At 37.6% G+C, this 14,677-nt stretch overlaps 1 protein-coding gene and 1 non-coding gene across 2 annotated transcripts in view; both read left to right on the forward strand.

Moving 5' to 3' along the window:
* Positions 1-13,739, forward strand: part of LOC111754771 (general transcription factor IIE subunit 2-like) — a gene marked incomplete at its 5' end in the record, with an annotated part of 15,111 nt that extends 1,372 nt beyond the window's left edge. The window contains 3 exons of the mRNA XM_063234513.1: positions 11,219-11,326; positions 13,237-13,419; positions 13,686-13,739. Of these exons, the coding sequence (XP_063090583.1) occupies positions 11,219-11,326; positions 13,237-13,419; positions 13,686-13,739 (345 nt within the window). The remainder of the gene's footprint in view (positions 1-11,218; positions 11,327-13,236; positions 13,420-13,685) is intronic.
* On the forward strand, positions 5,350-5,456 carry LOC111758339 (U6 spliceosomal RNA). The gene has a single exon (XR_002792529.1). It is a non-coding gene; the product is annotated as a U6 spliceosomal RNA (small nuclear RNA).
* Positions 13,740-14,677: the final 938 nt, after the last annotated feature.

The raw sequence follows: 14,677 nt of genomic DNA on the forward strand, positions 1-14,677 counted from the left end.
GGCTGGGGATTTAGCTCAGTGGCATAAGCGCCTGCCTTGCAAGCAAGCAGTCGTGAGTTCAATCCCCGGTACCGATAAAAAGGAAAAAGACCCAAAAAAATAAATAAATAAATAAAAAGCTGTGTATGCCTTTGCAGATATTTAAGTTAAAGTTAAGGAGCATTATTTAACCCAAAGTTTATATGGCTACCAGAAATATGAAATTCCTGTCATATTACAAAGTTTCAATCAGGTATATCACTTTTAAATTTATCTAATAGAATCTAAATGTTATTAAATTTAAAAATAAATGATCCTAAATGGTCAGAAATTTTAATTATTTTTGAACTTGTATATCTTTTATTGTCCTTGAATTTTATCCTTATATATGTTTATGATTTAAACTTTTCATCATTATCTTTCAGACTTCTTTGCCACAGTAATATAAATTGAAGTTAAAAATCTTTTTCATCTGATCTCAAGACTAATTATTAAAAATGTCTTTTGATTTATTTTTATAATTACTGTGTATCAGTCAGTGCTTACTAGAGAAACAGGTAGAATGCAAGATTTTCAAATATATAAGAATTTATAAGATTGGCTTACAGTGGCTCCCTGCAGAGTCAGGTGTGGAAAGATGAAAAATGTTTGTGTACTGGAAATCTTAAAGGTCCTGTTGAAGTCCTGGAGCTCACTGTAGCAAGTTTGAATCAGAAGGCTGAAGGATCGGTGATCAATTACCATAATAAAGGTTTCCTGAAATGTTGTTTGAGTCATTAGAGTTTGGTGTACCTTCACACAGTGCATCGTAACTTTTGAGAGGAGGTGAGGGGAAGGCCTGCTTGAAAATAAAAAATTATGTGGGGAAAGTGTTACGTAATCTGTTAAACTCTATAGTAGTCCCTTGTACACCCTTTTGAAGATCTGATAAGACAAGGAACTTGGCCCAGAAAAAGAAAATAGCAACAGAAATGCTCCTTATAATTTATTCATTTACTTATAGAAGAACTGTTTACTTGCACAATGAGAATTACATAGAAATCATGTGGAAAAAGTTCAAGGGTACTCATCATAGAACTGAGATAGAGATTCACAGCAAGAAGTAGTAACTCTAAACCAGAGGGCAAAAAGACATATACAGGAAGTTTGGAGTTGAATACCGAGAACATTTGGCCAGGAACAAACTGCCTGTCACATCTCATCAGCTTCCGAAGTAGGTTCCACCACCGGCCACTAATTTACATTGTGCCAGTGACTGGGACATCAAGGGAGATTGAAGTGTGTTTGTTGAGCCTGCTTAAGAGCTGGAAGTCCATGGTGCATTTTAAAGCACTTCCATAGAAGTAATTAACGTGAAACAAGTTTTATTGCTTAAACAAGTCTTTTTTTTTTAATTTTATTTAAGAGGAAAAAGAGAAAAAAACAAAACAAAACAAAGCAGTGTAAGGGTACACGTAATACAGAACTACAAAAAAAAAACATAATAGTAAGGAATCACCTGCTAATAGATTACATATTATCATCTTGGAAATAGTTGCTCAAATCACAGTATCAAAGAATACAAAGTGGACATTCAAACAGAGAGACTGCAAACAGCTGTGTTCAATGATCCAAAAACATTAATATAGTCAGCTATTTAACACCCCTAAACACACTTGCTGTTATATCCGTTAGAGCTCTTTTTTTTCCCCTATCTTTTTTACAACAAGATTTACACTTTTTGGATTTTATTACTCCTTAGTTCTTATTACTTTTTTGGGGGGAGAGAATAAAGTCAAATATGGAAAACAAAGCTGTCAGTCAAAACCAAGGATAGACATAGCACATGATGTACAACAGAGTACAAGGTTATCAACAATGGTTATCAAAGTTGTCTCTTGTTTCCTTAAAAAGAATAGTCTATCTCATTATATATTATAAAGTTGGACAAAACAGTAGGGAACAAGACCAATAAAACTTAGGCATTGTAAACATTACAGGACTTCCAAAGGAGACAACAGTCAAACCAGAATGGGCAACTTAGTGAATCTTATTGCCTTCAAAGTAGTTGCCTATACCCTCAAACTTGATATTATCATATAGAATGGAACAGAGTCTAATCAGTCAAAACAAGATCGTGGGAGCATTACAGGACTTCAAAACAAGTTAATAGGATATCAAAAAGAGTTACTATAAAATATGCTAATTTTTTTTAAATTTTTCCCCTTAATTAAGACAAACATAAGAAATAACTAAATAATTTTTTAAAGAATAAGGGAGAGATTGAGATAAGCTCCAACATGGCATGGATCTCAGGAGAAATGACTAGATCTCCCCGTGGAAGGGCTGCAGGCTGCCACCCTGCCTCCACTCACAGGGAGAGGAGATGCTGGCTTGGCTTCCCAGAGACCTAAGCTCCAACAGGGCGAGGATCTCAGGAGACACTGCTAGTTCTCCCCCTGGAAGGGCTGCAGGCTGCCACCCTGCCACCGCTTACAGGGAGGGGAGAAGCTGGCTTGGCATACCAGAGTCCTGAGCTCCAACATGGCATGGATCTCAGGAGACACTGCTAGTTCTCCCCCTGGAAGGGCTGCAGTGGGCTAAACTACCGCCGCTTGCCAGGGAGGGGAGGTGCTGGCTTGGCTTCCCAGAGTCCTAAGTTCCAGCATGGCGTGGATCTCAGGAGACACTGCTAGTTCTCCCCCTGGAAGGGCTGCAGGATGCCACCCTGCCTCTGCTTACAGGGAGGGGAGATGCTGGCTTGGCTTCCCAGAGTCCTAAGCTCCAACATGGTGTGGATCTCAGGAGACACTGCTAGTTCTCCCCCTGGAAGGGCTGCAGCAGTGGGCTAAACTACCACCGCTTACCAGGGAGGGGAGGTGCTGGCTTGGCTTCCCAGAGTCCTAAGTTCCAGCATGGCGTGGATCTCAGGAGAGACTCCTAGTTCTCCCCCTGGAAGGGCTGCAGGCTGCCACCCTGACTCCGCTTGCAGGGAGGGGAGATGCTGGCTTGGCTTCTCAGAGTCCTAAGCTCCAACATGGTGTGGATCTCAGGAGACACTGCTAGTTCTCCCCCTGGAAGGGCTGCAGTGGGCTAAACTACCACCACTTACCAGGGAGGGGGGGTGCTGGCTTGGCTTCCCAGAGTTCTAAGTTCCAGCATGGCGTGGATCTCAGGAGAGACTCCTAGTTCTCCCCCTGGAAGGGCTGCAGGCTGCCACCCTGCCTCCGCTTGCAGGGAGGGGAGATGCTGGCTTGGCTTCCCAGAGTCCTAAGCTCCAACATGGTGTGGAACTCAGGAGACACTGCTAGTTCTCCCCCTGGAAGGGCTGCAGTGGGCTAAACTACCGCCGCTTGCCAGGGAGGGGAGATGCTGGCTTGGCTTCCCAGAGTCCTAAGTTCCAGCATGGCGTGGATCTCAGGAGAGAATCCTAGTTCTCCCCCTGGAAGGGCTGCAGGCTGCCACCCTGCCTCCGCTTGCAGGGAGGGGAGATGCTGGCTTGGCTTCCCAGAGTCCTGAGCTCCAACATGGCGTGGATCTCAGGAGACACTCTGCTTAAACAAGTCTTAAATGCACCTCAGATTACCTTGGAAATTCTCATTTCAAGGATGCCTTTTTGTGTACTAGCTTCTACTTAGTCTGCTGACAAATGGAGGAACACATTGGAGCATTGTCTCCTTTGGTGTACCTGTTTCTTGGTATCATTCTTCACCGTGGATATCTGCCTGTGCTGTGGGCCTCTTCCTAGACTGACAGTGCAGCCCAGTATCTGCTCTGATGAGTTCGTCACGTGGTTGTAGTAAATGCCGAAGTTTGGAAACCACTAACCTAGCTTCCCTTTGAATTTATTCTGGCAATTAATTTAGAATTTAGATGCTAAAGTCCATAGAAATTAAATATGTTGCCTCATAGGCTCAAGTTCTGTTCTGCTGGGTCTGAGTCAAGAATCTGGATTTACTTACCTTTTTTGGGGGGGGTGGTGAGAAGATGGTGTTTCACTGTGTAGTTCAGACTGGCCTTGAACTCACTTTGTAGCCCAGGCTGATGTCAAACTTGCAGATTTTTTCAAAGGTTTTACTTGATTCTCTTTTTCCAGTGTATTTATTAGATGAGTGGAAGATTGTGAGAAAGAATCCTTACCCACATATAGTTTATATTAGTCCTTTAGGTAGTTCTCAGTGATGCTCAACACTTGCTGACGTTCTTCCCCATTCTCAGGCCAAAGCAATGTTAAAGATTTCTTTTCACATGATTTGTTTCCCAAAGATTCAGTTTTTCTTTAAATTCAGAGAACTTCAAATCAGAACATTTTCAAGGAATTTGAAATCAGGACTTTTTTTTTTCTTTTTTGCTTCCCATGTTCAACTGCTTCTTGTTTCATTGTTTAAAAGAGTCTGCCAAGAGGACTAGTTTCTGCAGTCATTCTTACATTTTCAAAGCCTGTGATTTTCTCGAAAATATTTCTGTAATTCACCTTTCAGCTTAAATGGTCTGTTGATATAACCTCAGTTAAGCCACTGATTTCTGTGTTTAGCAGGAAATTGTACTGTTCAAGTGCAGTACAGTTGCCTTTGCTTAATAAAACAAATTATTGTTGTAGCATCCTTCAAGATATTTTCCATTTCATTTCCAAGGGTTTTAGATTCTTATACCTCTCTGAAGAAAGCAATGCTTTGTGATATCAGGATTTTTTTTAAACCACAGGCAAAACTTTGCCTTGAGCCAGTCAATCATTGATAGGATCAACACAGTTGATCCCTGCATTGAATCTGTCCTGCCCTTTTCTTGTTTCTGGCTCTTCCTTTGTAGAACAAAAATTTTTCTTGAAATGTATCATCTTGTTAAAAGTTTTTACAAGATTATTGCATAACCTATATTGGTAGAATCTGTTGATTTTTCAACTTAGATAAACAGCTGTTTCTCATTTTATCAAACAATGTTCTTACATGGCCTCTTATGATGCTTGTCCTTATGCATGCAAGGCAAGTACTCTACCACTGAGATGTAGCCCTAATCTTTCCCCCAAATAATAAAGACTTCATTCCATTTAAATTGTGATTCTAGGAAGTACTATGACTTGTCCAGTGGCTGTGATTGTTTTTATGATTTTTCAGTTTTGTAAAGTGTATATTGTGCATAGTGAAATAGGATGTCTTAGATTACAACTCATGGTTATAAACAGTTCATTGATTAATAGTTATTACTACAGTGGTAGAGTTTTGTTTTGTGTCTGTTATTGCACTGATCAGTAAAATCGCACAGCACGTTATGGTTCTTTATTACTGACCTTACTAGAATTGTTCACGAACCTAGGTATACAAATTTCTTCCATTAAAATTTTCAGAGGTCATCATACTGGATTGTGAGACATGTTCATAAAAAACAAGTGTTGTGCTCACTTCAGCAGCACATATACTAAAATTGGAATGATACAGGGAAGAATAGCATGGCCCCTGCACAAGAATGACACACAAATTCGTGAAGCATTCTATTTTTAAAAAAATATTATAAACCCAAATATCGAGTTCAGTCATCCAAGTATTGTAATCCTCTTTCTAGTTTTCCTCACAATCCAAAAAGTTATACTTGTAATCCCATTGAGACATTATTAGAATCCCAGTAAGTTAATTTTAATCTACCACCACCAATGCAACCCATGGGTGCGAGTAAAAACACCAAGACATATTCCAAGTTAAGGGCAGTCAAAGGGTCCTAAATTCATTCCCCATAAGGACATGTGGACAAAGGCCTATTATCTTGTGAAGAAGGGACTGGTTCATGGATGAGTGAGATGCCAAGAATTAGAGTAATTTGAGCTGGCTGGCCAGGTGCAAGATTGGCATCTCTGTAAATTGCAGAGATAAAGATATGCAGAAGAATCAATTTACATAATCCAATTAAGGTAGTAGTGGAATTGTTTAGGGGTGCTATAGAGAGGGAAATACTGTAGCCAGCTTTTTACATATCAGTATAAGGAAATGAGTCTCCAAATAAAGTCACAGTAATTGTTTTGGGTTCAAAGGGAATCACTGGAGTTGTCTCCCACAAAAAGTGTTAATTATAAAAATGAAGACAATACAATAATAACTAACTGAAAAAGTTTGAAAAGGGACCAAAACATCACAGCTTAAAACATACTTTTTAGTGGTACTTAATTCATAAATTCAATTCTCTCCACAATTTTGGTTGCAAACTGAATTAAACAAGAACCAAATCAAATTTCATAAAGTCAACATTAAACCTAAATGCTGAATTTGATTTGGTTCTCATCCAACTTGGTTTTGGGACCAGAATCATGGAACGAATCAAGTTCGTGAAGTGAGTTACTTCTATTATGCATTATCTGTGTTTTACAATAGTTAGAACAGCAGAGTACAGGAGTCATGGTGTATAAAAATACTTTGTTTAGAGTGAGCATTTCCTTCATTTTTTGTGATACTGCTAGTGAGTTTGCTTCTGTAGGTCAGTTGACACTATTTAAAAAGGAGATTGGAGGCTAAAATTTGGGAAGGGAGTTTCTGACACTGTCACGTGATGTGCTCCCATTTGTACAGTGTAGCTTACCAGTTATCACTGTTCTCACCCTGTTGTATCAAAAATTGATAGTAACCTCAGCACTGTGGCTGTTTGCACTGTGCCATGTGATGCTAAAAGATTTCTGTTGAAATTGTTAGTAAAGCTATTTAGTAGCAGTTGTTTGTTACTGTGAACATTAGTATCATATGGTATGTGAAGCATGAAAAAACAAGGCCTATCTTTTTTAAATCATAATTTCCTATGGGTCCCCTTCTGGGTATCTTCCCATCAGAATTAAAAGCAACATACCATAGCTATATGTGTGCACCCATGTTAATAGCAGCACGGTTGTGATAGCTAGATTTTGTAAACAACCCAAATGCCCATCAACTGAGAAATGAATAAAAAAGATGTGTGTGTGTGTGTGTGTGTGTGTGTGTGTGTGTGTGTGTGTTTTAACAATGGAGTACTGCTCAGCCACAAGGAAGGATAAACTTGAGACTTTTATAGGTAAATGGATACAACTTGAGACGTACTGCCAAGTGAAATAAATAAGACCCACATGTGTAAACATTGTATTGTCTCACTAGCTTGAGAATCTGAATGAATAAGATCCAAAATGTACAATAGATACTGTGAATTGGGGAGAAACTATTTGGAAGAAAAAAAATTGTGATGGGGGAAGGGTTAAGGAAGAAAGGGAAAAGGAAAAAATATATACACATGACAGTTAAGATAGTCATACAGCTAGTTTCTCTTAGTTCATTGAAAAAGGTTTGAACTAGTATTGTTTGAGCACAGTGTTTCATGCCTATATCTTGTACTCTTGACTGGCTACTATGAAGATAACAATATGCAGTTTGTTTGTTTTTCCTGATAGAACTCATGACCTTGAGCTTGCCAGGCAGGTGCTTATGCCACTGAACTAAATGCTCTGCCTATGCAGTGTATTATTGTTACTCTCCTAGCCTGTTACGAGACAGTTTTATTGTGATTTTTTTTCTCTTTAAAATTAAAAAATGATTTCCTGTGGAGCCCATGGGCTTGTGGAATGCTGATCTGTCTATCTAACTATCTATCTATAAACATGCTTATGATGAAATAGCTCAGTACTTTTTGTAAGTCAGGAAAGAAGACAAGAATAGATACCCAATTGTCAGAACTTAAGTGTTATGTTATATTAGAAGTGCTGCTACCAGTAGGCAGAGTAAGCCCATGTCATAAAGACATCATGTACAAGATCAGTCTACAAAAATCAATTCCTGAAAATTTTTGGGAAAAAATCAGAAAATGAAATTATTAAATGCAGTGCATCAAAAATCATCTAATACCTAGGAAGAAACTTGAAGAAGATTTAATCTTTTGGGGGTGATATTAGAGATTGAACTAAGTCATCACGCATCCCTGGTAATCCCTTCTACCACTGAGCTGTAGTCCCCTGGCCATTTTAAGTTTTCTTGCTGTGCCACATGGGGCTGGTCTTGAATTTTTGAGTCTTCTGTCTCAGTCTCCTGAGTCTTGGGATTATAGGCATGCACAACCAGACCTGATTGGAACGCTTAATTTTTTTTCAATCTGTATTTTTGCAATACAGAGTAAATATATTCATTGTGGGGAAATTGGTGTATATATATATATGTGTGTGTGTGTGTGTGTGTGTGTGTGTGTGTGTGTGTGTGTGTATACGTTCATGCATTCATTTATTTATTTATATTACATCTTGATTCTTTTTATTTCCCACCCTCATGTCCCTACTCCCAGATCAGTTTCCCTTCAGAGAACTAACTCCTTATTGATCCGTTATACAGGTTTTTTTAGCCTCAGTTCATTAATTTCTGCTCTTTACAATTTCTTTCTATCTATTCATTTTAGATTTTGATTGTTTTATTTTTCTAGGAGCTTGACATGCATCATCAGGTTATTTGGGATTGCTCTGTTCATTTTATGTGTGGATTTACAGCCATAACCTTTCCTCTCAGAATTGTCCCCATTGTGTGCTGTAAGTTTTGGTATCTTGTGCTTCCATTGTTCTTTTGTCCTGGAAAGTTTATTCTTCCCAGATTTCCTCTGTGATCTATTGATTATTCATTAATTATCATTTAATCTCCATGTGTTTGTGTAGTTTCTGTTGCTGCTTTTGCTGTTGGTTTCTAGCTTTATTCTGCTATGGTCTGATAGTGCATGGGATTATGTCAGTTCTTTTATATGTATTTAAGCATGCTTTAATCACATAAAATGTGGTCTGTTTTGGAAAAAGTTCTGTGTGTTGTTGAGAACAATCCATTCTGTCTTTAGATTAAATACTAAAGTGCATTTTTTTTTTTTTTAGAAAATGCACTTGAAGTCTATTTCTTTTAATGGTGTGGTTTAACTCTGATACTTCTTTTTTTTTCCCCTCTTGTTGAACAGACTAATGTGAATGGTGTATTGAAGTCCCACACTATGATTGTATTAGGAAACTCTTAATTTTTAATCTCATCTCACCAACTAGTCAGTTTGTGTAGTGAATTTCCATTTTATATGTCAGTTTATGAGAAAGTATCAAAAAAGATTATATTTTTGACAAATAGATTTTTTAAAAAGACTAGAAGCTTTGAAGTTTAAGAAACTGTTTCTAATGATTTTATGATATATAGATATGGAAATTTTTCTTACATAGTACTTTGCAAATTTAGAAATCATGTGATGGTGGAAATAATTTTGAAAACGTTTTCAAGGTACTCTTTACAGTGAATTTCTTTTAAAAAGCAGTAACTTTGTTACATTAACACGTGGTTTAAATGGAAGGTATATTTGAAGGAACAGATTGTTGATTTTTAAAAAGTAATTGTTCTTGAACTAGGAGTAGCTTCTATAGTTGAGTATCTAGCAGATATGAAACATTTTCCTTTTTGTAAAAAGAAATACTAATTCAGCGGTTAAATAATCATTTCTTAAAGCACTATGAGTTATATAATATCTGCATTTTAAAAGTCTTCCTCTTATTGTATTTTTATTTTTTGGTACTGGGGATTGAACTCATAACCAGCACTTTCCAGGCAGGTGCTTACACCACTGAGCGAAATCACCAGCCCTAGGTCTTCTTTTTTAATATGAAATCCACCACAGTTCATCTGATTCTAGGTGAATTGTAGTATCTTGCAGAATGCAGAAGTGAAGGAAGGAGTGGAGTAGTCCTGATCTGTTGTGTCATGGGGGATTTCTAGTCTTCCTTCAGCATTCTTCTGTGCATGTCACTAAGTGTATGTCTCCTGAGGTAGCGCCTCTATTTTTTTTTTAGTTCTGCCCTTTCCAATAAAAGATGTATACTTTTTTATGCTTTTTAGAAAATGCACTTTAAGTTTCAGAGCAGTTTAGATTCACATATATAGATACATATATTTGCGATACATTTCCTCTGCCAGTCTTCCCCAACTGTCAGTAAGCCACACCAAAATAGTACATTTGTTACCATCAGTGAACTACACTGGCATATTATCATTTTAAGTACATAGTTTATGTTAGAATTCACTATCAGTGTTGCATATTTTATGGGTTTTGACAAATGTATAATGGTATGTCTCCACTATTACAGTATCATAGTAGTTTCACTGTCTCTAAGATACCCTGGTGTTCTACCTTTCTGTTGCTCATTTCCCTTAATCTGTGATAATCACTAAATTTTTTACTGTCTTCATAGTTTTGCCTTTTTCAGAGTGTCATATAGTTGGAACCATATAATGTGAGACCTTTTTAGATTGGCTTCTTTAGTTAGTAACATGCATTCGATTCTCATTTCTATTTAGTGCTAACGATGATCTCTGGATGTACAATATGTTAGCCATTCTCCTACTGAGGGACATTTTAGTTACCTCCAGATTTTGCTACTTAAGAATAAAGGTGCTATAAACACTATTGTGTGCATACACAAAAGGTCCATAATCAGTAGATTGATTGGATAGGTAAGAATGTGTTTTAAATCCTCAGAAATTGCCAAACTATTTCCCAAAGTAGCTGTCTCATTTTGTATTTTCACCAGCATTGAATATTTCTTGTTCTACCATGTCCTCTCCAACATTTGGTGTCTGTGTTTTTTTAACTTAGCAATTTGTCCTTGACACCTTATGTTTTTTTCTTAATGTCTCTATAGAATATGGAGGTGCTGCAGTTTAATTAGTCCCCTCTTGATGGCAGTTTGGGTTATTTCCACTGTTTTCCTTCTACAAATAGTGCTGCAATGATTTCTAATCATTTTCTGTTTTGATATATGTGTAGGATAAATTCCTAGATAGACAAATGCTGGGTCATTTTGCCATCCCTAGGGTTTGTACCATTTGCTGTCTTACCAGCAGTCTGTGACAAGGTGTTTCTTAATAGCCTGATTAACCAAAGAAGTCATTAGACAATTAGAGATTTTCTAGTCTAATGGGTGAGAAGTATCTTAGTAGAAATTGAACAGCTTCATATCTATAAGGTCATTTGCATTTTTTGTTTGTTTGCATATTTGATTTTTGGATTTCTCAAAATATTAGTTCCTTATGATATGTATTGCAAATACTTTTTTTAGGTTATTTAATTTTATAAAGCTGTGAGTTTGAAGCTGGTCCTTTGAAGCTGGTTTTGTAGTCCATGCTTCTCATTACTGTAGTTGTACTGCCTCACAAACACGTGTTGTACATTCCCAAAGATTTTATTTATGTAAAACTTTGATTTAATACATTTAGCATTTAAAAACTCTTCTAATGATAATTTCTTCCCTCAATAGACCCGACATCAGCGAGGAGATACACATCCTCTAACTTTAGAAGAAATTTCGGATGAAACACAGCATTTAGATATTGGACTCAAGCAGAAGCAATGGCTAATGACTGAGGTAACAATGGGTTTATAAATATAGAAAAATTAGTTGATTACTGTGAGATATTTGCTATAACTAGAGTGCCTTTTTTTTTTTTTTTTTTTTTTTTTTTTTTGGTCTTAGGGCTTGAACATGTGACATATTTGTTACAACTAAGAGTGGTTTTGGTTTTTGTTTTTGCCCAGGGCCTTGTAGATACAACATAAGCACTCTACCACTGAGCCATCCCTAACCCCTAGAGTGTTTTTAATGTACTGAAATCTGGTTATGCCTTTTATTGTTTCTTAAAAGAACTTATGAAGGGTCTTTGTTTTTTTAAACATACATACTTCTAAGTTGTTTGAGTTGTTGGTTTTCACATAATTTTATGTATCTGTTTAAAAATCTTAAAAGTTAGAACTACAATATAAAAGTTGTAAAAAAGTCAAAGTACCATATCACTTTTATGTTTACAAAGAGTTTATTTTGAATATCTAAATTTATAGTTTATATGCTTACAAATTTTCAGTATGTATGTTTTAGGAAAAGAAAATGTAAGGTAGTATAGGGTTAGTAAGACATTTTTATTGAGCTGTTACTAATGTTATGACTTGATAATCATTGCCTCTAAGGGGTTAGAGATAAAATCTTGCTATGTAGTTCAGGCTGGTCTTGAGCTCCCTACGTAGTCCAGGGAGCTTGTGGTGATCTCTGAGCCTCAGTCTCGTGAGTGCTGAGTTTATAGGCATGCACCACTGCATTTGACTGGAAATAGCATTATAATCATTCATAGATTTTATGCTTTTGAGTTTATATATTTAATGACATTGAACAAGAATACTTTCTAGGACCAGTGATTAAGATTCTGAAGACCAAATGAAAAATTCCTAAACTATGCTTAATTTATTTGACCAATCCAAAACATAGTTCTTGATTGTTATAATATAAAATGAACCAGTTAATCATCATAGAAGCTTCTGGTCCCTTCATATCATGCATGGAAGGTCATAGTCTTTTAGGAACTCCTTGGCCATTACCAGAAGCAGAACCACTATAATATTGTAACCTCAAAGTGTCCAAACTTAAACTTGCACAGATGTTGTGAATAATGGTAATATATATACTATTGATATACAAATTGTGGCAGATCACACTTAAATTTGGTAGTTTATCTAATGTCGGAATTTCATAGACTTTCCAATATTAAAGATTATTTTTATTGTGTTACTTTTCTGTTGTCTCTCTTTTCTTCATTTTTTGTTTCTCCTGGCAGGGTCAGGTTTTGTAACTGTAGAAAATACAGTTGCTCTTTCTTACAGAGCTTTCCTCTAGATACTACTTGTACAATAGCACTGACTAGGCACCTAGTTATGTTCTTTAATTCTTGAGTTCCCACACGGTTTCATTCTTAAGCTGACAGTAGTAAAGTTCATGTACAAACCAGTCTAGACCTTTTCAGTGCTTTCTATAACTGCTAGTTCCAGCTGATACCAGGTGGAAAGGACTGACTGCTGATTTCTTCATCCTAGGGTCATATTTCTTATGTAATGCCAATATATGATGAACTACTATGGAGATGCAGTGGGCACTACCATTTACTTGGTCTGTTACTATTAATAGGCATGATATTAATTCTGACCCATTTTGTTATCTTAAAGATTCAACTTTCCTTAAGGCAGTTGTTATAATGGTTTTTTACCCCCTAAATAATGTATGTAAATAATATGTAATTTAAAAAAATATATAAAGAAGTATGCACCACTCTGATCTTTGCCTATTATTCTGGGATTCTGTGTATCTGCTATTTTAGATCTTCCAATTCCTACTCACAAGTTTTAATTTGTCACTGCACTAGGTAATATTATATTTTTAAATAATTTGAAATTTAAGAATGTATGTGTAAAGTTTTCTTTTGTTAATATATACACATTATGTCATTGTTTCAGGCATTAGTCAACAATCCCAAAATTGAAGTCATAGATGGAAAGTATGCGTTCAAACCCAAGTACGACTTGCAAGATAAGAGGGCCCTACTTAGGCTGTTAGATCAGCATGACCAGCGAGGATTAGGAGGAATTCTTTTAGAAGACATAGAAGAAGGACTGCCTAATTCACAGAAAGCCATCAAGGTGATCTCTCTTTTCTGTGTTTTGATGTAATTTGAATTAATAATTTTGTGTTCATTTTAAGCATAAAACATTTTAAAATTCTCCATTTTATATACATAGAGCTTTAGTAAGCTACTTGAAGATGTGAAACTTGCATTGCAGAGCAGGAATGAGGGTAGCTCTCTTTATGTAATTTAATGGTCTCCTGTGTTGTTGTTTTGTGGTTATTTGATTCTTTAGAATATTTCTGGAAACTGTTCCTCAAAAATTAGTGTTTTTTGTTTAAGCTGCACTTGTCATTAAAAGTTCCTTTGATGACAGTGATAGACATGCTTACTTGAGGAATTAGAAGGAGGCATTGTTAAGGTTTTTTTTGGTCAAAATGTGTCCCAAAAGCTCATATGTAGAAGTCTTGGTCCCTGACATAGCAGTGTTTAGAGATGGGGTTTTGGGAAGTGATTAGACTGTAAGTGTTCTGATCTCATGAATGGATTAATCCATTTGTGGATTCATAGCTTTTTGAGTTTTGCAGGAGATATGTTACAAAAATGAGCTCCACTTTTTAGCTACTATAAAAGAGCAGCGTTTTCTGTTTGTGCTTTGACCAGGATGTACTGCCTGGAAGAAAGGAGGCCAAGAGTTTGTGGACTACAAGTCCACAGTGACAGAAAGCTGTAATAAACATTACCCTTGAAACATAAGCCTGCGAGGTCTGCAGAGGAGGAGCTGGGCAGATCTGGGGTGCCCTCACTGGCCTCTCTGCGTGTCTGGAGGACTCTGGATTTCTGCGCCCAGACTGCTGGAGTTCCCTCAGGCTTCCAGGTGCAGTGAAGGAGAGAGGTGGGTTTGAGGCTTCCACATCAGCCTCCCCATTCCCGGCTTCATTTGGAGACCTGCTGAGCTCCCCATAGGTGGGCTGGCCCACACTACCAGCCTAGCCCAGCCTGTTTAGCTGCCGCGCCTGGCCATAGGTCTGCAGAGGAGGAGCTGGGCAGATCTGGGGTGCCCTCACTGGCCTCTCTGCGTGTCTGGAGGACTCTGGATATCTGCGCCCAGACTGCTGGAGTTCCCTCAGGCTTCCAGGTGCAGTGAAGGAGAGAGGTGGGTTTGAGGCTTCCACATCAGCCTCCCCATTCCCAGCTTCATTTGGAGACCTGCTGAGCTCCCGATAGGTGGGCTGGCCCACACTACCAGCCTAGCCCAGCCTGTTTAGCTGCCGCGCCTGGCCATAGGTCTGCAGAGGAGGATCTGGGCAGATCTGGGGTGCCCTCACTGGCCT

Source organism: Cavia porcellus, unplaced genomic scaffold (genome assembly GCF_034190915.1).
Source record: "Cavia porcellus strain 051 isolate PalLab524CR breed Dunkin Hartley unplaced genomic scaffold, mCavPor4.1 scaffold_24, whole genome shotgun sequence".
NCBI lineage: Eukaryota > Metazoa > Chordata > Mammalia > Rodentia > Caviidae > Cavia > Cavia porcellus.